At 38.8% G+C, this 25,839-nt stretch overlaps 2 protein-coding genes across 3 annotated transcripts in view; one reads left to right on the top strand and one right to left on the bottom strand.

The window, feature by feature from the left end:
• Positions 1 to 29: 29 nt before the first annotated feature.
• On the bottom strand, positions 30 to 21,699 carry PSMG2 (proteasome assembly chaperone 2). Its single transcript, XM_035013853.1, has 7 exons — positions 21,531 to 21,699; positions 17,935 to 18,106; positions 14,152 to 14,210; positions 9,774 to 9,892; positions 8,721 to 8,894; positions 1,124 to 1,244; positions 30 to 296 (listed from the first exon to the last, which is right to left on the bottom strand). The coding sequence occupies exons 1-7, from the start codon at positions 21,585 to 21,587 to the stop codon at positions 198 to 200; spliced, it is 801 nt and encodes a 266-aa protein (XP_034869744.1). The 5' UTR covers positions 21,588 to 21,699; the 3' UTR covers positions 30 to 197.
• A 249-nt stretch (positions 21,700 to 21,948) lies between these two features.
• The window catches only part of CEP76 (centrosomal protein 76), a 34,060-nt gene continuing 30,169 nt past the window's right edge, over positions 21,949 to 25,839 (top strand). The window contains exons 1-4 of one of the 2 annotated variants that reach the window (XM_035013856.1): positions 21,949 to 22,225; positions 23,290 to 23,445; positions 24,487 to 24,568; positions 25,193 to 25,417. In XM_035013856.1, the coding sequence (XP_034869747.1) occupies positions 22,163 to 22,225; positions 23,290 to 23,445; positions 24,487 to 24,568; positions 25,193 to 25,417 (526 nt within the window). In that variant the 5' untranslated portion in view covers positions 21,949 to 22,162. The remainder of the gene's footprint in view (positions 22,226 to 23,289; positions 23,446 to 24,486; positions 24,569 to 25,192; positions 25,418 to 25,839) is intronic. The other variant, XM_035013857.1, reaches the window with a different exon arrangement.

The raw sequence follows: 25,839 nt of genomic DNA on the forward strand, positions 1-25,839 counted from the left end.
AAAATTTACATTTGTTGAATACAGTGAAAAGCATGGTAAAAGAACTTTCTGTTAATCCATTTTCTTTGAGTTTTTTTGTGAAAAGTAAATATTTATTTTCTAATACATTCACAGATAATATAACTTTTTATATAGTTGTTTAACAGTTGTGTTGGTAATAAGTGTCTTGGGACATAAGGTATAAAACTGAAAAAAGATCAAAAAAGCGCAGGGGGAAGACCACTACCAAAGAGTAATCTCCACGAACTTGGCATTTTCCACTTCAAGGCAGATGCTGTGGGGTCATCACACTGTAACTGAAGAACAAAATACTTTAATCCTTCAATTTTATGACCAAATCCCCTTTTAGCATTTAAGTCGCATAAAACTCGCCCTTCTCTAGTTTTTTGTTAGTTTTTGCTCTTTTTGGGTTTGACATTTTTAGCTTAGTTTTATTGTAAGGAAAAACAAAGCAATAAATTTGTCTCTATGTTAATTGAAGATAAATTTCCTTAAGTTCCAAGTCATAAAGATATGCCAGAAGGCTATGGAGTCCATCAAGTAAAATCATATTTGAAAGGAATAGGGTTTAAATAATAATAATAATAATAATAATAATAATAATAATAATAAAAATCAGTGCTGTGTGATTTGTATCAATTTGTTCTTTTATCATATCATTATGGTACTTCCATTATGCCTAAAAGCTAACCGATTTCCCTGGGTGTAATGCTTTTACCTCATAATACAGAGAAGTATTTAATTATAATGCACATTCAAGAGTTATAGTATTGCTCACATAAACAGGTTTTGCTTTCCTTAAAAAAAAAAGTCCTGAATTCTAAAGAAATTTGTTTATTTTTCTAAGAATATGTCTGGTATAATTAATGCAACATGAACAATTAATATAATGAAGTACTTATGGTTTTCCTTTCTGGAAAATCAGTCTTAATGAAACAACTGTAGACAACTGGTTAGTTAAATGCCCTCTTTTCAAAAGCTCAACTGAACTAAATTTTATATAAAGATGTATCTATACTTAACAAACTTTCACTTATTTGGTCTACTTATATAGAATAAAAAAATGCAAGTTTATAAATACATAACCGGAGAAATCAGAGGCTTAAAGTGTAGTAACACTTACACATGGTTTGATTATCTGAAGCCATTCGTTAAGATACTCAACAAGACCTAATGCATCTGGGATATTGTCTCCTTCTGAAACAAATTTCAGCAGAACCACCACTGGGATTTCTTTAGAACAGCTACAACAAATACAGAGAATAATTAAGTATTCTTCTATTGATACAAGATGCTGATTCCATCTGTGTCTGTTTTTATAGCTAAGACAATCTGCCAGGTTTTAGGAAAGGAGAAGATGCCCCATAATAAGCTCACTTATTTATCCCCCTTTGCTCCAGATATATGCTACTTGTGGGGACAGGACTAGAAGCCATGTAATGCCCACTCTGGGCATATGCAAGTTTGCGTCTCATACGAGGCTGCATGAAAAACCATCCACACTGAAATATGTTCTACTTCCCAAATCTGCTGTAGAAGATAGTGATTTTCAGACGCACCATAGCAAAGAGACTGAAAGAAAATAACACCCTTGTTACTAATAACCTAAAACAGGAAGGAAAATTGTGGAATTGAATAAAGGGAAAAAATGTACTATTACTTTTTTTTTAAAAGATATTTATTTGAGAGAGAGACAGCAAGAGAGAGCATAAGCGGAGGTACAGGGAGAGGGAGAAGGAGGCCCCCCACTGAGCAGGGAGCCCGACACGAGGCTGGATCCCAGGACCCCAGGATCAAGGCCTGAGTCGCAAACAGACACTTAACCGACTGAGCCACCCAGGTGCCCCTTTACTATATTACTTCTTACAGATTCCACCTACTGAGTGATTTATTATGTGCTAAGCACTATCTGCATATTTTATCGTTCAATCCTACAATTCTTGAGGAAGTTATAATTATCTCCATTTTATAACTGAATCAATTTGGAATAGAACATGGACAGAATGCCTGAATTCAAATTCTAGCTCTGCCACTTACCAGACATGTTGGGCAAGTTACTTAGAGCTTCAGTGTTTCTCATTTGTAAAAGAGGGAATACAACAGAACTTACCTCACAGGTTGTTGGGAGGTGTAGAAGAGGCACTAGAGGCAAAGTGGTTAAAACAGTGCCCAACATATAGTCAATACTATGTATGTGCTAGCTATTATGATGAAGTAACTGAAGTTTAAAGGGTTTGAAATGTAGTTAACATACTCAAAGTTCTATATCTATGAAGTGGCAGAGGTGGGACTTGAACCCAGATCTTTTGGACTCCAAAAGTCTCTTAACTGTATGCTATAAATGCCTCAAGCTAGTGATGAGATGGAGATAAATAAATGCAAAAAGCTTCCTGTTTGCCAACAAAAGCAAAAATTATTTATAATACCCTAAAACCAAGAACTATGAGAAAAATTTCATGCCAAAACTTGAGAGCATGTGACTGACAGCTACAGAAATAAAGGTGAGCTGGGTTTCTAAGCAAGGGATTTCAGATGTGGAGAAGACTCTGAGAGGTAGGTTCAGAAGTTTCAGATGTACCAGGAGAGCCTACCACAGCATCTCAGTCTCTATATATCAGAAATTGGTCCGGGTGCCTGGGTGGCTCAGTTGGTTAAGTGTCCAACTCTTGATTTCAGTTCACGTCATGATCTCAGGGTCATGAGATCCAGCCTCTCACTGGGCTCCATATTGAGGGTGGAGTCTGCTTGGGATTCTCTTTCTCCCTTTTCCTCTGCCCTGCCCCTCCCGCTTGCATGCTCCCTCCCTCTCTAAAATAAATATTAGAAATCGGAAGTTGTTAGCACTAGTTAACATCATCTCACCATGTAATTCTCATATATCTTAGGGGCTCTCAAGCTTTGTATGGTAGCACTGTGAGCCGTGATGACTCTAGATTCTAGTTCCTAAACATTCATGCTATGGTAGCCTTAGAAATGGCTCCTGCCCAGAGGAGGCTAGCTTCCCTGGCTGTGCCTTTATTTTCAAGCCTCTAGGTTAAAAAATGCAGGGGTATGTCTTGAATTTACAGTGCCTCCACTACTAGTTTGTAACACAAAGAGTAGCATTAAGAGTTTTAATAGCATCCTCTGGTGCTCTCTGTAAAAATGGAAAGTGGAGAGTGGCTAATTTTGTTACTTTCTGTGACATTAAAATCTAGCACATGTGATACGTCCATTATTAAATTATAAATGTACTTTGATTCCAATTAAGTATAAAGGATTTCAGGCCAGCCACACCACTGCCACCACCTATCATTAGAGTAACTAATATTATCTTTTCCAGAGATCAGAATATATATTTGTTCTCCTAATGGGAAGGCAAAATATATATGTTACAAAAAATTTAGCAAAAATGGTTTTTTTCTCAATTTCAAAAGTTCTTTATTGCAGTGAATATATAATTGCACTGAACATTAAACATGGGTTTGATTATAAATGAAAAGATTTGCATTAGAAAATTAAAAGAAAACTGATTTTGTGATAAACATTTTTTAAATAAGATGAACTCTAAGTTAGAGTTGATGTATCTTGCAGGTACACACATTCAAGTCAAATATATTTTAAAGGAGCTGGGAAGAGAACAAATGAAAAATTAGTAGTGGTAGTTACCTCTGGGTGATAGGACTGAGTATTATAAATATTGTTTCTTTGGACTATTCTACATTTTCCAAATGTTCTATGATGAGTACGTCTAACTTTTATAATATTTTGCTATCATTGCTAACTTTGTGAGTAAGTTTACAGCTACCCAGAAGTTATTCTTTTGGTCTCATGGAGTTTTACCCTACACATGTGTGGCTCAGAATTCTGACAAAGACTCAGGGAGACCCCCTAAGGCTCTTCTTGAATAGCCCTCTGGTTCTCTGCCTTGTTCATTCCAGGTGTCCTAGCATTCCCCAATCATGATATCTGTCTTCTCAACTCAGCAAGACCGCTCTCCTCAGGTTCCCTCCCCTTCTTTGTGTTGTAGTACACAAAGTATCTGCAAGCAGAAAGCTGGGGCAATTGTAGGACTTATTTGCCTTCTCTCAGGAATCACAACTGTGTGCTGTTTGCTATCCAATGTCTGAAAAAGTTGTTACATTAATTTTGTCCAATTTCCAGTTGTTGATGGCAAGATGGCAAGTCTGCTATCATTACTCTAACAAAATCCAAAGCAAAAGTAAACTGATTTGTAAAGAACTAAGAAGTCGGTGTGAAGGAGCAGTGAGCTGTAGGAATACAAAGAGAGTAGTAAATTCCTTGTGCAGAAGGGAGAAGCAAGTCAGGACACAAGGAGTGCTGTGAGGTGACTCTTGGAAACTGGGTTCGTTTTTGCAAGGCAGATAAGAGGAGAAAAGTACGTGGGACAAGGGAAGGAAGAATGAGACAGCTTTTAGGAAACTGCTAGTCGTTTAGCTGGAGTCCAGGGCACCAAGGAATGAGCCAGGCAAGGAAATCCTGCAGGGCCTTGTATGGCACCTTAAGGAGTACAAACCAGATTCTGCACACAGCAAGTAAAACCGCTGATGGACTTTACTCAGGGGATGTTGTGATCAGTTTTGAATTTTAATTCTAGCAACACTCAAGCTGGAGAAGAGTGAGGGAGAATGGAGGAGGCAGGGGGAATCAATCAAAAGATCTTGAGAGCAGCTGCTATAGACCAAACCCATGTCCCTCCAAAACTGAAGCCCTAACCCCCAATATGACTATATCTGGAGATAGGATCTCTGCAGGTAATTAAGATTAAACTAAGTTATAAGAAAGAGGCCCTAACCTGACAGGACTGTGGCCTTATAAGGAGAGAAGGAAAGAGAGGTCTCTCTCTGCCATGTGAGGATATGGCCAGAAGGTAGCCATCTGCAAGCCAGGAAGGGGGGCCTCACCAGAACCCAACCATGCTGGCTCCCTGATTCAGACTTGTAGCCTGCAGAACTGTGAATAAATAAATTTCTTTGTTTAAGCCACCCTGCGGACGGTATTTTGTTACGGCAGTCCAATCAGACTAACAGCAGTCTAGGCTACAAATGATGTGGCCCGAATGAAGCAAGAGAAGGACTGAAAGCTGGTGGTCTGTAGGGCAGGTGCAGAGAATGATTAGGTAGCCAGGGCTTCCACCAAAAAAATAGTTGAAGTGATATTTTATATTATGGGGAATAAACTAGACAAGAAAAGAAGTAAAAACACAAATGACAGACTAAGAAAAAAAAAGAAAAATGGGGAGAAATGATGGTTTTAATAGGACTAGAGTAGGTTTTCAGGGAAAAAGAGAAAGCTGAAATCGTAGGCAAGTATGGCCAGAGAAAGACAAAACTGCTGTACTGGGAAAACAAGCTAAAATGCCTGTATCCTTTCTAACAGAGAAGTCTTGAATATTTTGGAAAGAAGGAGGGGCAAAAATAATTACAAATAACAAGGAACAAGTTCACCTTTTAGACAAAGAATAAAACTCACTGTGATCCTGAACCATGAATCCTAGCTCTAGAATGAAGTGGTTCAAAGTGTAGGATTTGGGGCCAGATGCCTAGGTTTGAATCCTGGCTCTGCCAGATTACCCACATGGCTTTTAGCAGTTATTTAATCTTGTTGCTCTTCAATTTTCTTATTTATAACATGTAGTTAACAGCAATACATACCTATGAGATTATGAGAATTAAATAATTTAATACATGTAAAGTGCACAGAACAGTACCAGGCACTTAATTTGCTATTACCATGACTACTATTTATATTACTATTATGACTTCCTCGGGTCATGCAGAAGTCACAATGTAGATTTTATTTTATTTTTTTAATTTTTTTTAAAGATTTTATTTATTTATTTGACAGAGAGAGAGACAGCGAGAGAGGGAACACAAGCAAGGGGAGTGGGAGAGGGAGAAGGAGGCTTCCCGTGGAGCGGAGAGCCTGATGCGGGGCTCGATCCCAGACCCCAGGATCATGACCTGAGCCGAAGGCAGATGCTTAACGACTGAGCCACCCAAGCGCCCCAACACAATGTAGATTTTAGAGCAAGCAAACCAGTCATTCTATTTGGCAAGGCTAGGTTTACACTCTTTGAAATGTATTATGTTAAGGATGCAGATTTATTGGTTGACTTTGAGCAATGATGGCGGGGACATATTTAAATTTTTTCTAGGTTAGCTCTGCCCAATTCTCTTAAGCCACCACTGACGGCACAAGGAGATGCTCCTTATTCATCTCTCCTCATGGGAGAGCAGGGAGTAGACTATATGAGCTTGAGAAGCAGCAGATGCCACCCTCTAAACACTGCCCCTCCCCCTCTTCATAACCATCGGCTCTGTCTTCCATGAACCCACCAGGCACATCAACTCCTGGCAAGAAGGAAGAGTCAGAGCCAGCTGAAGCATACAGCAAGGCGTACTGGTTAGCCCCAGACTTAGCCTCAGGTCGTATGAGTCAGGAAGCTAAGGGCAGGCAAAAATGGGGACAGTGTAAATGTCTACAAATCTGATGGCAGGCTGGGCCATCACATAAGTCATATAAATCAATATACAAAAAGTGGCTAAAAGAAAAAAAAGATCTCTAATTTCCACCTTCACTTTCACTTGCCTTCTGAAAGTTCATGATTCCCAAAGACTAATCAAGAGTGACTGTAGAGTATTTAAAAGAAAAATGCCCCAAAATAACTATAAATCTGTTATTGGGCACACAATATAGAAAGATGTAATCTGTGACAACAATATCATAATGGGTTGGGGGAGGCAGTGTGCATGGGAGTAGTTTTTGTGTGCAACTGAAGTGAAATTAGTATCAACTCAAATTAGACTGTTATAACTTTAGAATGTTACATGCGATCACCATGGAAACCACAAAGCAAGTATCTATAGAATATACACAAAAGAAAATGTGAAGACAATCAAAAGATGTCACTATAAAAAATCAACCAAGCACAAAAGAAGGCAGTAAAGGAGGAAATGAAGAACAAAAAAGCTGTAAGATACATAGAAAACTAATAGCAAAATGACAAGTCCTTCATCAATAATTACTTTTAATGCAAATGGATTAAACTCTCTAATCAAAAGACAGATTGGCAGAATGGATTAAAAACATGATCCAATTATATACTATCTACAAGAGGCTTACTGTGAATGTAAGGACGCACACAGTTTGAAAGTGAAAAGATGGAAAAAGATATTCCATATAAACAGTAACCAAGAGAGCAGGATGGCAAATATCAGACAAAATAGACTTCAAGTCAAAAACTGTTATGAAAGACCAAGAAGGCTATTATATATTGATAAAAGGGCCAATTCATCAAGAAGACATAACAAATATAAAGATATATTCACAAAACAAGAGCCCCCAAAATATATGAAGCAAACACTGACAGAATTGAAGGGAGAACTAGATACGATGCTATAGTAATAGCTGGAGACTTCAACAGCCTACATTCAATAATGGATGGAAAAGACTGAGAAGGAAACAGAATTACCAATTAGACCTAACATATATACAGAACACCCCACTCAACAAAAACAGAATACACATTTTTCTCAAGTGCACACGGACGGTTCTCCAGGACAGACCTTTGGTAGGGCACAAAATAAGACCTGATAAATGAAAAAGATTAAAATCATACAAAGTGTCTTTTTCAATCACAAAAGAATGATACTAGAAATCAGTAATGGAAGCAAAACTGGAAAATTCACAAATATGTGGAAATTAAACAACACAATTTCAAACAACTAATGGGTCAAAGAAGAAATTACAAGGTGAATTAGATAATTTAGGGGTGAATGAAAATGAAAACACAACATGCTAAACTTAAGAAATGCAGCTAAGGCAGTTTAAGAGGGAAAGTTAGAGCTACAAATGCATATTTAAAAAAGAAGAAATTTCACAGATTAATAACCTAAGTTTACACTTAGGAACTACAAAAATAAAGGCAAACTAAATCTGGAGTTAGCAGAAGAAAGGAAATAATGAAGATTAGAGATAAATAAAATAGAGAACAGTAAAACAATAGAGAAAAATCAATAAAACCAAAAGTTGGTTATTTGAAAAGATCAACAAAACTGAGAATAAAAAAAGACTCAAATTACTAAAATCAGAAATGAAGGTGACGACATTAGTATGGATTTTGCAGAACTAAATAGGAGTTATTATTGAATAAGTACAGATTCTCTGTTTAGAACAATGACAAAGTTCTGAAAGCAGATAGTTGGTGATGGGTATACAACACTGTGAATTCATTAACAGCAATTAACTGTACACTTAAAAATGGTTACATTATGGGTGTTATGCACAAACGGTGAATCACGGAACACTACATCTAAAACTAATGATGTAGTGTATGGTGATTAACATAACAATAAAAAAGAAAATAAAAAATGGTTACATTAATGTTTCATATATTTTACCATAATTAAAAAAAAGATTGATTGTAGAGGTTGCATACAGTAAGTATCAGGATCCTTAACATGCTGCACATTATAAAGTGTTAAATATGGTTTTTTAAGAACCAATTTTCCTAAGACTAAATTTCAAGTCTTCTCTTCACTTATCTTACTTTCCACTATTTTTAAAAAAGTAGGCTCCATGCCCAATGTGGTGCTTAAACTCACATTACCCTGAGATCAAGAGTCGCATGCCCTTCTGACTGAGCCAGCCAGGCACCCCTCTTACTTTTATTTTTAAATAAGGTGGGAACAAATGAACAGACAGACAGACAAACTCACCCTTCATCATAGAGTGTTTTTGTGATACCTCCTCCAGGAATACGAATACAAAACTCAGAATCATCTATTTCAGGAATGCATGGGCTTTTTTCCATTTCTTCCCAGTTAAGGCTCATTATTTTAGCTTGAACACTTTTTTGCACAAAAGGTGTGAGTAGGTATCTGAAGGGAGTACTAGAAGCAATCATATAATTAACTTTCTAAAAACCCACAATAAATATGAACATTAAGGCAAGTTTTTAAAGCAAATGTTTGTTCTCTCTATATTCTGTTGCTAAAGCAAAGCACAAGTTTCAGCAGTCTACGGAATAACATGTAAAAATATGCTCTGGCTTGCTATTTACATACTTAGGAGAGAGTATAAAGACAGAGGCCAACTTAAACTAAGGCAAGGCCATCATGGAGATAACCTATTTCCCACAGCTATGCTCCCTTCTGGCCATGAGGCCTTTTGTGAGATTCCTAGACATGTTATATCTATTTGTGAGATTACTAAAAATTAGCTCCAATTTCGAAAGGTTAGTCCTGGCTAATGTTTCTTCATCATGACTTTTTGGTGCATAAATGATAATGAAATAAATAGTTTATAATTTCTATCTCTTGGATGTTTTGCCTACTATTTAGGAATTCAGTCTGACATGCCTGGGAGTTATACTTAAAGGCAAATGGATTTCTGTGATGGCTAAATAAATAGAAGTAAATAGAAATGTGAATCCAATCTTCCCCAAAAATTATCATCCAATGAATCTTAGGTACCCTCTCTCTTTCTCTTCATCAGCTAGGCTCTGTGATGTTGCCACACACAATACCAAACAATCGAAGCACAGTTCCAGAAACATCTCTATCTTTACACCAAAGCCTTCCTTGTGCCCCAACCATAGGACTACCTAACCATACTCCCTCCCGTCTCTTGACTTTATCTTCTTTCTATAAATTCCAGAGGGGGGAGGCAAAGATATACATGGCTTTTAAAACTTATTTTAGCTTTTTAACAGAGATACCATCATAATACTGTGTAAATCATAACAAAATTTTTCAAAGGCAAAAACATACCTGCGAAGCTGTAGATCATTACGGTGATATGAATGACTGCTTGAAAGAACAATAACTTTGGCACAGTTACTACTTTTCACCCAGGAAAGCAGTTTTTCACAGAATGGCTTTGATTTATACTTTGTATACCATTGAAAGAATAAAAAGAAAGTCTAAAAGTTAGATCTTAGCATATAATAAGAGTATTCTATAAAATATTTTATCGACCTTATATAAAATTATAATTATTTTTGGATCCATTTACTGTACTTAAAGTGAAGATGAGGGATGAAGAGCAAGGAATTTTTTATTGTATCTTTACAATTAAGAAATAAATCGTGAGGAATCTAGATTTCAAAAAAATTCTATTCTGACTCTGTTCTCTAAGTAATCTATCATTACTTAAAAACTATCACATGGATATCTAGGAGATGTTCTTGCTAGAAATTTCTGATCTGAACATGACCAGGAAATAATCAGGCGAACCTAGGATGCTGAACATCTGGCACTGATCCTCAAAGGAGTCAATATTGTGAAGAACAGAAAGAGGAGGAGGCCACTTCTACATCAACAGCTACCAACTAAAAAGATATTATAGTCAAATGTAACATGTGAAACTTGATTGGATTCAGAATTGAAGAATATTTTATGCAGCCACCCTGGAAAACAGTATGGAGGTTCCTCAAAATGTTGAAAATAGAGCTACCCTACGACCCAGCAATTGCACTACTGGGTATTTACCCCAAAGATGCAAATGTAGTGATCTGAAGGGGTATGTGCACCCCAATGTTTATAGCAGCAATGTCCACAATAGCCAAACTGTGGAAAGAGCCAAGATGTCCACCAGCAAATGAATGGATAAAGAAGATGTGGTATGTATATACAATGGAATATTATGCAGCTATCAAAAAAACCACGAAATCTTGCCATTTGCAATGACGTGGATGGAACTAGAAGGTATTATGCTAAGCGAAGTAAGTCAATCAGAGAAAGACAAGTATCATCTGATCTCACTGATATGAGGAATTCTTAATCTCAGGAAACAAACAGGGTTGCTGGAGTGGTGGGGGTGGAGGGATGGGGTGGCTGGGTGATAGACAGTGGGGAGGGTATGTGCTATGTTGAGCGCTGTGAATTGTGTAAGACTGATGAATCACAGACCTGTACCCCTGAAACAAATAATACATTATATGTTAAAAAAAAAAAAAAGATAGTAGGAAGGGAAAAATGAAGGCGGGGAAATAGGAGAGGGAGACAAACCATGAGAGACTATGGACTCTGAGAAACAAACTGAGGGTTTTAGAGGGGAGGGGGGTGGTGGATGGGTTAGCCCGGTGATGGATATTAAGGAGGGCAGGTATGGAATGGAGCACTGGGTGTTATATGCAAACAATGAATCATGGAACACTACATCAAAAACTAATGATGTAATATATGGTGATTAACATAACATAAAAAAATTTAAAAAAAGAATATTTTAGGGACAACTGGGGAAATTTGAGTATGTCTGATACTACTGAATAATTCATTAAATGCTGATTTTCTTAGATAATGCTGCTGTGATTGTGAAGGAGAATGTCCTTATTCTTGAAAGATGCATGCTGAAGTATTTACGGGTAAAATATCATGACATCAGTAGCCTACTTTTGGATTCTTTGGCAGAAGGAAACTGTGTGCATGCACACGCAAAGAGAGTAGATCAAGCAGGTGTGGCAAGATGTTAATAGCTGTTTAATCTGGAAAGTGGGTTATGAAATTTTGGGGAGAAAAACTCACTTTATGGAAACTTCACAGACTATTTGTTAATAAAATAATTATTTAATAGAATTTAAAATGCAGATAATAACTAGCTTTTAAAATAGGAAGGTGGTAGAGTATGATTAAGAGAGGCAGGCTCTGGAGTGAAACTGCCTGGTCTAGAATGCTGGCTCTACCTCCTACAAGGACCGTGTGTCTCAGGGAAATTGCTTAATCTTTCTGTGTTTCAGTTTTCCTCATTTGTAAAATGAGGATAATGTTAGTACTTACTTTATCGGACTGTTGATTATAGGTGTTTGTGTGTGTGTGTGTATGGCATATATATACATGTGTGTGTATATATGTATATATTTATTTATTTATATATTTATGTATATATGTGTGTGTGTATATATTTATTACTCATAGCCATATTGGAGCAAAAAAATCCATGTTCAATAAATATTTGCGGGGCACCTGGGTGGCTCAGTCGTTAAGTGTCTGCCTTTGGCTCGGGTCATGATCCCAGGGTCCTGGGATCGAGCCCCGCATCGGGCTCCCTGCTCCTGTGGGAAGCCTGCTTCTCTCTCTCCCACTCCCCCTGCTTGTGTTCCCTCTCTCGCTGTGTCTCTCTCTGTCAAATAAATAAATAAAATCTTAAAAATAAATAAATAAATAAATAAATAAATATTTGCTATTTTGAAATCACTATTTCCACCTACAAAATATTTCATTAGGCATTTTTTTTTTCGCCTATCTTAATTCTTGAACTCACTCAAGTATTAAGAAGAGAACAGAAAAAGCCACACACATGGCATAATGTAAAAATATTAGCAACTCTCACTGCAAAATTTTGAGTATATTATTAACTAAAAAAAAGTAAAGAGTGATTCTAATGTAAATATTAAAATAATCAATAGCATTATTCACAGTCACCTCAAACTGGAAAAAATCTAATGTCCCATTAACAGTACAACGGATAAATTATGGTTTATTTATATAACAGAATCCCACAGAGGTGAGAATGAACGAAATACCTCTCCTTGGAACAACATGGACAGACCTCACAAATAGAATGTTGAGTAAAGGAAGCTAGACATAAAGTACATACCATAAGATTCCATTTACATAATAATATAATAACTAGGATGAGGCATGGGGGAGAGCCTATGGAATGCTGACATATTTCTGACCTCCCCAACAGCTGGTACTTAATCCACTTAACCAATATTTACCAAGTGCTTCTCTACATGCTAGGCACTATTCTAGAATTTGGGGATATAAGAGTGAATGACACATTGTCACTTCTCTCAGAAAACTTACTTTATACTAGTTGTAGATGATAAACAAATATATGATATGCCAAGTAGTGAGGAGCTGTGAAGAAAACCACCCCAGAATAAGAAAATAGAAAGGGTGGTCAGGGAAGGCATTTCTTTCTTTTTTTTTTTTTTAAAGATTTTATTTATTTATTTGAGAGAGAGAGAATGAGAGACAGAGAGCACAAGAGGGAAGAGGGCAGAGGGCAGAGGGAGAAGCAGACCCCTCGCCGAGCAGGGAGCCCGACGTGGGACTCGATCCCGGGACTCCAGGATCATGACCCGAGCCGAAGGCAGTCGCCTAACCAACTGAGCCACCCAGGCGCCCAGGGAAGGCATTTCTGATGAGGTAACATTTAAGCAAGGACTGAAGGAAATGAGCCATTTACGTATCTAGGGGAAAAGTATTCCAGGCAGGGAAAATAATGTAAAGACTCCGAGACAGGAGTGAGCTTAATCTGTCTGAACAGAGAGGCCAATGTGGCTGAAGCAGGGTGAGTGAGAGAGGGAAACAGGCAATGAGCACACAGGAATGGCTCGGAGTTAGATTAGGCAGAACAGCTGCCCAAGAGAATGCTCCGTGATGATGGAAGCGCTCTTTATGGCAGCTGCTTGCCACATGTGACTATGGAGAACTTCAAATGTGGCTAGTGGGAAGGAGGAACTAATTTTTAATTTTATTTACTTTTAGTTTATGAATCCAAATTTAAATAGCTACATGTGGCTAGCAGGTACCATACCAGGACAGAGGGAGAACCAGGATAAGCCAAGGTAAGGCTGTGAGTTCAGTGGGAGTCAAACAGGAAGCCACCAGAGGGTTTGAAGAGATAAGTGATGTGTTTAATTTAGGTTTAAAGGATCATTGGTGGTGCTATTTCCAAACAGACTATTAGGTATTTGTGAGAGTGGGTGGACAAGAACAAAATCAGGAGTGTGAGAGAAGGCAGTGGTTTGAACAATAGTGGTTGGTAGCAGTGGAAGAGGAAAGAAGTAAGATTCAGAATTTGACACATACATAATTTAAATGTACATGCCACTGGTTGAAATGTGATACAAATGGAGTAAACCGAAAATATTCCTAAGCTTAAATGTTTTCACCAAAGCTACCTGAAGAGAATATAAAAGACTCACCCTGTATGTCCCAATTCCTTTCAATATAATCATGAAATAATGGTAACACCTCTGAAATTTTATAAGATTGGTTCTCTATAGAACCAGACTTTTCTTAACTGTACATACAGTAAAAAGAGCAAAACTGAGTTTTGAATCTTAATTCTCAATAATACTTAGTATTTTCTCATTATATTTTACTTTGGCCAACTTAAAAAGACAAATATACTAACCTTAATAAAAATGGATCTTAACTGAAGAGCCACTAGCTTCTTTGAAGGCAATGAATATACTACAAAGAAAAAAATGAAATCATAAGATACTTAATATGATGGAGTTATACAAGTGAAAATACTAACATAAAAACTAAATTGAATTGTAAGAACTTTTATACCTAATATTTTCAATAAATATAAAACATATGAACTGTATCATTCAGTCAAAATAAAACATTTTAGAAGTCCCTTAAAATGCACCTGTGGGCTTTACTCTATGGAAGAGATTCATTTCTGACAAGTTAATGGTTTGTTTATTTTATTTTCATTGGTTTTAGAGGTCGGGGGCAGAGGGAGAGAAAGAATCTTAAGCGAGCTCCATGCCCAGTGCAGAGTCCAATGTGGGGCTTGATCTCACAACCCTGACATCATGACCTGTGTCAAAATCAAGAGTTAGACATTTAATGGAGCCACACAGGCGCCCCTGACAAGAGAACTGTTAAGAAAATACCAAAAATTATTTTTCTTCTGTGATTGCAAAACCAGAAAAGTATGCCTCTGGACACTTCTGGCATTATGACCAATAAAATTCTTAAGAATATTTTTAGTTTCTGATATTCTCCCCTCTTCCTGTTAGAGAACAGCGAAACTCATTGGGATTAAGAGAAGAACGAACAGGGGCGCCTGGGTGGCTCAGTCATTAAGCGTCTGCCTTTGGCTCACGTCATGATCCCAGGGTCCTGGGATCGAGCCCCACATCGGGCTCCCTGTTCAGCAGGAAGCCTGCTTCTCCCTCTCCTACTCCCCCTGCTTGTGTTCCCTCTCTCGCTGTCCCTCTCTGTCAAATAAATAAATGAATAAAATCTTAAAAAAAAAAAAGAATAAAATGCAGGAGAATGTTGGCCTTATGTTAAAATCTGTGAAATAGGCACATCTGTGTTCTTTAGGAGTTTCTGAAAGATAACATGCAAAATAAATATAAAATTTTCTGTGAGTCAATGTGTGTGTTTTTCTTCTGGGAAATGCACTTTAACTCTAGGAGAAGACCCACTGTGTCCATAATCTTCATCACATTCTACAAGGATCCTACTTTGCTGATGTTTAACATGTCCCTGTCCAAGAACCAGAAGCTCTGAGATAAACCAAGGATGAAATCTGGAGTCTCTTGGAGGCACGATTAGGCCCCTGTGCTGAAGGGTAAGCTTTTAGTTACTGTAAATAACCCAGACTTCAGCAAATCCTTTGGTAGTTCATGTCTCTCCAGTTATAGGTCTTTTGGGAGAGTGTCTTGTTGGACCTGTGTGGTGTGATTGGGGGCTATGCTGCATCAGCAAGTCTAGTGACTACCAGGTATGTTCAGGACAAAGGAGGCAAGAGCAGAAAGTTTAGGAATTAGGGAAAAGAGCACAAATTTAGGGGAAAGGGAATAAGATGTGGGCCATTCAGGCCTGTAATCTATCTCTGACGTACATATCTAGTGCAATTCAACAGACCTAGTAGGAAGAGACAGATCTGAAGGGAGGGAGCAAAATGTAAGATACATCAACTCCTATAATAGCAACACTCATATTCTCTATCAGTGTATCATGCTAATCCTTTCTGTTGTTAAGATCCTGCTTCCCATTACTTTTCTGATGTGATACAATATGAAACCAACATCACCTTTCATGTATTCTGGCACAAAATATTTAGCTTTTACCTAACAAAGCCTTTAGATCTAAATGCTGTTACAGAAAATACAGAGACTAAAGGAACAAGCCAAATGACACCACAAGGAAGATATTAAATGTAGCAGGTGAGACATCTGATAAGACAATGGGTCCAGTTTTTTCCTCAGAAGTCAGTTTCATGTAGAAGGAAAAAAAAAAGAGACTGCTCTAGAGTAAAAGAAATTTCAGAGGCACAATAATCAGATGACTACTATGGGTCTTTGTTTAGACTAACTTTAAAGGACATTTTAGGGTAAACTGGAACAATGTGAATATGATAGGGTATAGGAAGACACTAAGAAACTCCTAATTTTGTTAAATGTGATGGTATTTTAGCTATACAAGAAAATGTTCTTAAGAGATACATACTTGCATATTTGAAGATAGAATGTCATGATGTCTACAATTTATTTTAAAATACCTCATTTTAAAAATAAAGTGGATTGGGGTGCCTGGGTGGCTCAGTCGGTTAAGCGTCTGCCTTCGGCTCAGGTCATGATCCCAGGACTCTGGGATCGAGCCCCGCATCGGGCTCCCTGCTCAGCGGGAAGCCTGCTTCTCCCTCTCTCTCTGCCCCTCCTCCTGCTCATTCTCTCTCTCTCTAATAAATAAATAAAAAAATAAATAAAGTGGATTAAAGGACTTCATCCAATTGACTTGCTACAAGTTTTTGTCAAAAAGAAAAGCCAGTGGGTCTTCTCCTAGACTTAAAGTGCATTAGCAGGGTGGTGGGGTGCTTAAGAGGCAGGTCTCAGGGCCAGAGCCTTGATTAGAAGCTCAGTTACACCAATTATTAATCATGTGACCTTAACTTCTCTGTGCAATGGTTCCCTCATCAATAAAACTACGCATAGAGTAGTTGTGAAGATTAAATGAATTAACACATTTAAACGCACAGTGTTCAGCTCATAGGAAACACTCAATAAAATGACAGTTGCTCTCATTAGTGGAAGTACATAAATTCTAGTTCTACCATTTACAGTCCTTTATCCTTTAAGGCAATAACTGAAATTCACTCTTGTGTTAACACAGTCATCTTTGCTGCAGGAATTTTAATATTAAAGTGTTTTGTTTTGTTTTTTAAGATTTTATTTATTTATTTGTGAGAGAGAGAGAGAGGGCACAAGCAGGGGGAGTGGCAGGCAGAGAGAAGCAGGCTCCCTGCTGAACAAGGAGCCTGATGCGCAGCTCGATCCCAGGACCCTGAGGTCATGACCTGAGCTGAAGGCAGCTGCTTAACTGACTGAGCCATCCAGGCACCCCTTAAGGTTATATTTTGAAAGTTTATTTCATTATTGCAAGCTAATGGCACCATTAATAAGATGGACAAAAAAAAAAAAGCGCTCTTCATTTGTCTTTTAGCCCATCAACGGTCTTTCGTGCTACTCTACCACCTGTGGCTTTCACCTTAAAATGGAAAACAGAAAACTGAGCAGCTACCAGAGCAGCTTGCCATCAAAGCAAGTGGATACTCCTGTGCCTCATGATCAATAGCTTTCCCCTACTAGCTCAGGGTAGTACCACATTATAAACACAGTGGTCAGTGCAATGTCAACTGTATTCCCCAATTAATCAAGCTTGATGGCCTAATGAGGAACTATGATTTATGGCATGGGAATAGCCTACACCTACTAGTAGTATTAGGCAACTCTATCTCTCTGAGCCTTATTGCTATTACGTTATTATGGATTCTATAATAATATGAAAGGATGAGTAGCGCATGTTAAACACAGAGGACTGAACCCAGTGGAATTCTTTTCCCTTTTCCTTGGTATTAGTGATGCTTATACTTGCCAGAAAGAACAGAAATTAAAACTGAGGCTAAAAGAAGGAAAAAAAAACACCTTATGTTAAAAAAAAAAGGAAACCTCAAATTCTAGTTAAAGAAGTACAGTCATCATAGGAGTTGCCATTTAGAAAAGGCTAAGAACTAAAACCAGATGTAAGAGAACAGGACGTGACTAGGTCATAAATTCTGCACAAAGCTGGCACTAAGTACATGTTTGCTATAAAACAGTATCTGTAGAATTTACTTCTAATTTAAAACAACTCTTCCTTATAACAGAATAAAACAGGCTTAAGTCTTACATACTTTCAGCATTTATACTGAGTTCTGTTGAATTTTCTTCTGCAGTTGCATATGGATTGTTTCCAACCATCGGCACAAGACAATCGGTATAGAAGTAACCAATCTTACACATATTTAGTGTAGAAATAATCAAATCCATTGCAAGCTGGCCAACATTTCCAACAGATACTGCTGGCTGAAATAATAAAAAATATATGTTCATTAAATCATCAAAATTAGCAGCACTTTTAAAAGTTTAGACAGAAGACAATAATCATGGGACTACTTTTGGATGGTTATGCTCAGGTACATCATAGCTGGATAGAGACTCATTAGCTGCAACTGAGGTGTCAGCAGGGGCTTCCTCTACTTTTGAGACGACTGATTTAACACTGATGGAACACCTACTACATGTCGATCATTGCTCTAGCACTAGGAACGCAGCAAGACAAACCGACGCAAGTTCCTGCCCTTGTGGAGCTTCCATTCTAGTGAGGGAGTAATTTAATGTAATAAAATAGTGAAATGCATGCATGCTTCACTTTATTGAACTTCACAGAGAATGTGTTTTTTACAAATTGAAGGTTTGTGGCAACCCTGCCTCAAGGAAGTCTATCAGCACCATTTTTCCCACAGCATTTGCTCACTTTGCGTCTGTTGCATTTTGGTAAATCTCTCAATATTTCAAACTTTTTCATTATTATATTTGTTATCATTTGATCTGCAATCAATGATTATGACTCACTAAAAGCTCAGATGATGGTCAGCATTCTCCAGCAATAAAATCTTAAAATTAAGGTATGAGCACTGTCTTTTTAAACATAATACTATTGCAAACTTAATAGACTACAGTATAAACATAACTTTCACATGCACTGGGAAACCAAAAAATTCATCTGACTTGCTTTATTGCAATATTCACTCTATTGCTGTGGTTTGGAACCAAACCCCCAATATCTTTGAGGTATGCCCGTATACAGTGTTAAGTGAAAAGTTAAGTGAGAGTGTGTATACGTATGTGGTTGGTTGCAATTTTAAATAGGGTGATCATGAAAACAATGACTCTATAACTGACCAGTTAATCATAGACCTGAAAGACGTAAGGAAGACAGTCACACAAAGACCAGGGAAAAGAACACTTCAAGCAGTGGGAAAGCAAGTGTAAAGTCCTCTTGGGTCATCCCTCCATTTGCTTTGTTAGTGCCTAAAGGTTGGAGTCAGCTTCTTTTCACATTAAACACACACGCATATTTATCCCCACGACTTCAAAGAGTCCCATTGTCAAATCTCTATCTATAGCCCAAAACATTTATCTGAACTTCAGATCCTAATCCATATGTCCACATGGTTATCTCATAGGCAATGCATATTCAACATGTACAAAACTAAACTTCTGCCTAAACTTGTCCTCACATTTTGCATTTTAGAAAAGAGCAACACTTGCTCATCTGATTACCTAACCCACCCAAGAAACTTCTTCCTTTTCTCTTACAAACCACATCTAATACATGTCTAATTTTCATTGATTCTACTTTCAAAGTATCTCTGTAATGTAGCTCTTCCTTTGCATTCTTCTAGCAACTGCATCCCCCCACCATCTTATTTTTCTGGGTCTCTTAGGGTGGTCCCCCACTTCTCATTGCTCTCATCTACTAACCTTCTGGTTATCTCCTGTAATTCCCTTTCCTCTTCTCAAGGATTTTGCTACTTTAGACCCTCACTCTCCTGTATCATCCACCTTTTCCTCACTATTGGATTCTTCCCATCATCATATATACATGCTGTAATCTTTCCTTCTAAAATACCCCACCCTCCCACCCCACCCCCGTCCTGCACTCTGCTAAAATACCCTCCCCTGATCCCACATACTCCCCTAGCTACCACCTCACTTCTTGGTGTCTCTCCATAGACAAAATTCCCTAGTTGTCTACTAAAACATAAGTAGGAACTTTATCTCTGAATTGATAAACAAACACATACATATACATGTCTCCATCCCTTCTTTCATTTATTCAACCACTCCAATATGGCTTCCCTCCCTTCACCACTCACTGGTAACTGTCAAGGTTACCACCAATAATCTTTTGGACATTATTTTCCCTATGAATCTTTCTCTTTTTTTTCTTCTGCCAAGTATCTTACTAGCTGTTTCTGCATAAGGCTGGACTCAAGGTCAACTGATATGGCTGCAGCCTATGAACAAGCAAGGCCCTGAATTCCTTACCTTAACAAGAACGAGCCTACGACCCCATCCAGGTTGTACTAGCTCTCAGAGCATGCCCACAGCCCCTTTTCCTTGTCCTAAGATAACCTCCTGACATCAGGGACTCAATTTTGCCTCATTCTGATGTCAAGTCTCCCCCGCAAAGTAAACACGGGAATATATGGTACATACATGTTTCAATCCCTGCAAGGATACCTTTCCCTTTTATGATTAACAAATATTTTTCAGGGGGATACTTTGAAATTATATAAAATTTCCTTCAGTACATTATCACACACTAATTTTAACATTCATTCATATTTCTTGCATGCATCCTTAAGGTGAGAATTGCCCCAAGGTGATTACCATCATTTAAAAAACTGAGATAACTGACATATAACATTGTATTAGTATTAGGTAGATAACGCAATGTGATACGTGTATATATTGTGAAAAGATTATCACAATGAGTTTATTTAACATCAATCAACCACAGTTACAAATTTCTCTTGTAATGAGAACTTTTAAGATCTACTCTCTTAGCAAGTTTCAAATACACAATATTGTTTATTATAGTCACCATGCTGTACAATACACCAGGACTTATTTATAACTGGAGATTTGTACCTTTTAACTGCCTTCATCTATTTCATTTCAAGCAGCCCTCGTCCTCACCCTCCTCTGGCAACCACCAATCTGTTCTCTGTATCTATGAGGGGGTTTTTTCCCCCCGATTCCACACATAAAGCTTTAACAGGTCCTGACGTCCCTCCCTCTCCCAATAAGCCCTAGGATTCTTCAGTACCCTTTTCGAAGTGCTATCCTAGCATTTATTGCCCTTACTGGTTTACGTGTGTTTCCAACTAGACTACACACTTCTTGAGGACAAGGACCTAGTCTTATTTTAATATTTTTACAGTACAGAAGGTTTATTGAAACAGTGACTGAATACGGGCAATTTTAGGAGCAATAAAACCGTGTGTTAGCTACTGGCTAAGATTACTTTTATGACCTTACCTGTAGTTTTCTAGTTAATGAGAGTCTTGCCAGCTTAAGACTGGCTCTGATACTAGTTGAGGAAAACTTTTCCAGGATATAATAATTTAAAAAAAATGGCCCCTACAACCTATGTACAACGTTACCTGTAATTACCACACACATTACGTTGTACATTCAACGCAGACTAAAGTCTAGTCTCAGAAACGTTCGGTGAGAGCGCCAACAGATTCCATCTGAAGCGCCGCATCTAGCGACAACCTGTCTTCGGTGCAGGCTGAAAACCTGAAGCAGAAGCAAGTACCGCCCTCTGTCCCAGGCCCGTTGAAACACCTCGACTGGCGGTAGCGGCCACCGGGGAGCCTCCCGAGAGGAAGCACCCCAAGCCGGGCACGCGGAGCTCGCGAAAGCGGGGACTCACCATTAGGAAAGTGTAGCCCGTGAGGTCGGGGACCGACTCTCCACAGGGAACGAACATGGTCGCACAGACGTGGGAGAACGGGGTGAGCGCGGGCCTGGGAGAAACGAAGACGTCGCCCAGGCGAGACCGCGAGCGCCGCGCCGCGTCGGTGTCCCCAGAGCCGCTAGCGACGGGGCGGGGCGGGGCGGGGCGGGGCGGGGCCCGTCGTGCGGCTCGGCGTGGGGTCCTGAAGGGCCCGTCCAGCTATCTGCCGGTCCGCAGGGCGGAAAGGGCCCGCGACCGGGGAAAGACGAGGGCGGGCAGTGCCTGCGGAGGCCCTGGCAGGGCGGGCAGATGGGGAGCGCTGAGCTCGCGGGATGGGGACCCCCAGGGAAGGGAGCGGCAGGCGGAGGGGGGCAGGCAGGGAGGGGGGCAGCCCGAGCCCTGGTAGTCCGCGCCGTTTGAAAGCAACAGTTGAGCGCCGCGGCTGCCTCGGCTCCCGCCCAGCCCCGGCCCTGACGCGGCGTCGCGCCCCCCGGGAGCTGCGTGAGGCCAGTCGGTCGCGCCGGCTCTGCTCAGCGGCGACTGGCTTTCCGGGGCTGGCCGGGGCGCACCCGAAGCGGGGAGAAGCGCGGTGAGACGCCGGCCCCAGCATGTCGCTGCCTCCGGAGAAAGCCTCGGAGCTGAAGCAGCTCATCCACCAGCAGCTGAGCAAGGTGAGGGCCGCGGGCGCCGGGCAACACGGGCCCGTCCGGCCGCCTTCGGTGCTGAGCGCCCAGCCTGGCGCCCCGAGGCCCAGTCGACGGCGGCGTCTGTTTGCCGGGACGCGAGCGCAGGCTCTGGGGCGCAGAGCGCGGGCTGGGCGGGCTCCGGGTCTGCAGCCGGGGCCGCTTTCTAGCCTCGGTGAAAGAGAACAATGCCGGCAAGTACTAGTGAGAGTTTGAGGTGGCAGAACGCGGCAGAGCGATAGCACGGCTGTGAATTAAAGCGTTCAGCCTGCGGTTACTGGGTATCAGATCCGGTACAAGTTGTGTTTGGAGCAGGTGTTTATTCAGAGTTCAGGAATTAGAATTACGTTAGGGGTGAAACTTGTATCTTTGAAGTTGAACCAAATCAGCAATTTTTAAAGAAGTCATGAAGGGGAAGTTACTAAAGGTCTTGTAATGAAAGTGTTTGTGATACTTCGGAGCGCAAGAACACTGTTAACGTCCTCAGCCGAATGCAGTAAGCTGAAGTAATAAAAGCTACCGTTTATTGTACACTTGAATGCCAGGCTCTGTGGTAAGTGTTTAGCACCTTTTACCGAAGCCTCACGGTAATCTTGATAGGGCACTATTTTTTCCAGATTCATAAAGGGTAAAAAGGTTGACTCAGGGTCACATCTAAAAAGTTGAACGCTGAGATTCGTACTCTGATCTCCTACTCCAGGTCTGTGTTCTCTTGATTATACTACACTCTCTTTCAAAAGGTCCGTTTTTGTTGAGTGTTATTTGTGGGGAAATGGTAACAAAGGTAGTAGATAACCAGTAGAAATTATTTCTAGAGTTTGTACTAAAAAAAGAAATTCATCCTAAAATTTTTTTCTTTTAAAAAATCTTATCTTTATTCTCATTGAATTCTAGTAACAATTTTACGTTTACTATTAGCTTGAGAAGCCTTCCTGAATTTTGTCTATCCACTCTCCCATTTTTTTCCTTTGGGTGTTTTGGAAAGAAATTAGTTAATTGGCAATGTTTGATGGCTTCATAAATGTAAATTGTAATGCGAGTTTTCTACGTAGATGGATGTCCATGGCAGAATAAGAGAAATCCTTGCTGAGACAATACGGGAAGAATTGGCACCGGATCAACAACAGTTATCAACAGAAGATTTGATCAAAGCCCTTAGACGTCGGGGAATCATTGATGATGTGATGAAAGAACTTAATTTTGTTACGGTGAGTAATCTTTTAGGGGAAAAATTTTGAGAGTATGTTCCTATGCTTAATGCTGCTTATAGGGTCCATACTTGGGGCCTCTTTTTCGTAAAATCACTTTAAAACAAGACCATTTTTGTCTAGTAATATCCTTACTTCAAGTATAAGCTAACTCTACTCTTTATTGTAGCAAGTAGGATAATGTATCAAAGAGATTGGAGTTACATACTATATTTTTCTCTCTAAAATGAGAATTTTCTGTTGTCATTCTCTAGTTCTGTGAGTGCACTTATTTCAGTTAAATTAGTTCACCATAACCTAGTTTCTTTCCACTAGTATTCTATAATTTTTTTAGATTAGGCGTATTTTTTAAATAAACACATTCTTTTGGAAATCCATTCTCTATGATTAACAAATTACCAATTTCTTTAAGAAAATAATTGTGTAAGAACCTTCAAATCTCTTTACACAAATAGGTCAGTAGTGGGATGAGAGCCTCAGTGCACAAATTAGTAAGTAGGCCTTCTTTTGAAAATGAGGCAATAATGAGAAACTGTGACCTAATAATACCTGGGTAATATAATGTAAAAATTGGATGGACTGCATAATACACCAGGGAATAAGTATTTTAATACAGCCTCCTTTTTTGGTTTTTGAAGTTTATAAACCCATTTGTTTAAAAATTGACCCAATAACAGCTTCTACTGTGTGAATGTCATTCCCTTATTAAAATCAGTTCACGGTAGAATCATAAGTCAAATGTCATATTAGGTTTAGAAAAAGTTTAACCTTGTTTAAGGTATGAAGGATTTGTTTTTTTTGCATTCTGTGGACGTTGAAGACAGTTAAATTCCTTATTAGACTTTAGGCGTGACCAGTTGCATCATCTTTTTTTGCAGGCTTTTCATTATTTTAATTGTACTGAGAAAATAAGAGTTTCCTTGAGGGGGCTTTATCCTATCTACTTTTATTTACTTCTTAGTCCCATTGTTGACATTTCCTTGCTTAACTATAATTTTTGTTTTCTAATTTGTTTTCATTTTTTTTTCCCTGTCTTTTTAGGATAGTGTTGATCAAGAGCTACCTTCCTCTCCAAAACAACCTGTTTGTTTTACTGATAGACATTCAACGTTGTTAAAAAAAAGTATGTGTATTTCTTTTTAACATTGATTTTGTTTTGCACAGTATTACATATTGATATGCTGTAATGTTTGGTATTTGATAGAAAACATTTTTCCTTTCTCGAGTGAAGTACTTATCATTTTTGTGATTAATCATCCAAAAAACTTAAATTCTGTTTTGCATGAAGTATGTATGTCAGACGATTTAATGTATCACAGAGTGGAAGCAAAAACAGGATCACCTGTTTCTCATGTTTTAATAGTATATTTTACAAACTTTATACAGCCTTGCTTTTTTTAATGGTAATTACCTAACAAGTATACTTGCTGCGTTTATATTTGTCTGAGTTGGTTTGTGGAGGTGAAGGAGTGTTGGATAAGCAACCAAAAAGTAAAGGTTTCTTAAACCTTGGTTCTGACTCCTTTCTAGCTGGGAAAAAGTAGCCAGAATATAAACTCAGATAAAGGTACCTTATTATGTATGTTTTCTTCCCTGGTTGTAAATGGTCCTGGTATAGAGTAAATTTGTTACTTTTTTTCTTTATTTAGTCTTTGGTTTTATTTCTGTTGTTATTATTTTCTATTGTCTTGATCACATTCCTTAAGTTATTTGGCAGTTTCCTCATATATATTGCTACACTTTACAGCTAATATTGATCCAACACGGAGGTATCTTTACCTTCAGGTTTTGGGTGGAAAAGCTTTCTTGGAACATCTACAAGAACCTGAGCCTTTACCAGGACAAGTTTGTTCAACCTTTACTTTATGTTTACATTTTCGAAACCAACGTTTTCGTTCTAAACCTGTTCCATGTGCCTGTGAACCAGATTTTCATGATGGCTTTTTACTTGAAGTACACAGAGAAAGCTTAGGTAAGGAGCAATGATAATTTGTCACTTAACTGAGTAAATCTTTGTTAGGTTTTATTGTAGAACAACCATAACAACTTTTGCTATAAGGAGAGATTTATAATGAATGAATCTTCCTACTTTGCTTTTATTTTCTCCACTGCTTTTTTTTATATAAATGACTTCCACCTTCTTGCTTTATTTTCTGCTTATTAATTTTCCCTGAAGATTATTTTTTATTGTCTTAATGGTTGCTTCGTTAGTAGTAAACATTTAAATGCATATGGTGGGGGGCTGGGTGGCACAGTTGATTAAGCATCTGACTCTTGATTTTGGCTCAAGTCATGATCTAAGGGTTGTGGGATTGAGCCCTGCATCAGTCTCTGCGTTCAGCACAAAGTCTGCTTGAGATTCTCTCTCCCTCTCCCCCTCCCACTTGTGCGTGC

The sequence above is a fragment of the Mirounga leonina genome, unplaced genomic scaffold, assembly GCF_011800145.1.
Source record: "Mirounga leonina isolate KUSES-001 unplaced genomic scaffold, KU_Mleo_1.0 Mir_167, whole genome shotgun sequence".
NCBI lineage: Eukaryota > Metazoa > Chordata > Mammalia > Carnivora > Phocidae > Mirounga > Mirounga leonina.

Coding starts and splice junctions, on each gene's coding strand:
- PSMG2 (XM_035013853.1), bottom strand. CDS start 21,587: ATGTTCGTTCCCTGTGGAGAGTCGGTCCCCGACCTCACGGGCTACACT. Junction 8,895..9,773: donor AATGATCTACAGCTTCGCAG/GTATGTTTTTGC, acceptor GATTGCTTCTAG/TACTCCCTTCAGATACCTAC. Junction 1,245..8,720: donor AAAACACTCTATGATGAAGG/GTGAGTTTGTCT, acceptor TATTTGTTGTAG/CTGTTCTAAAGAAATCCCAG.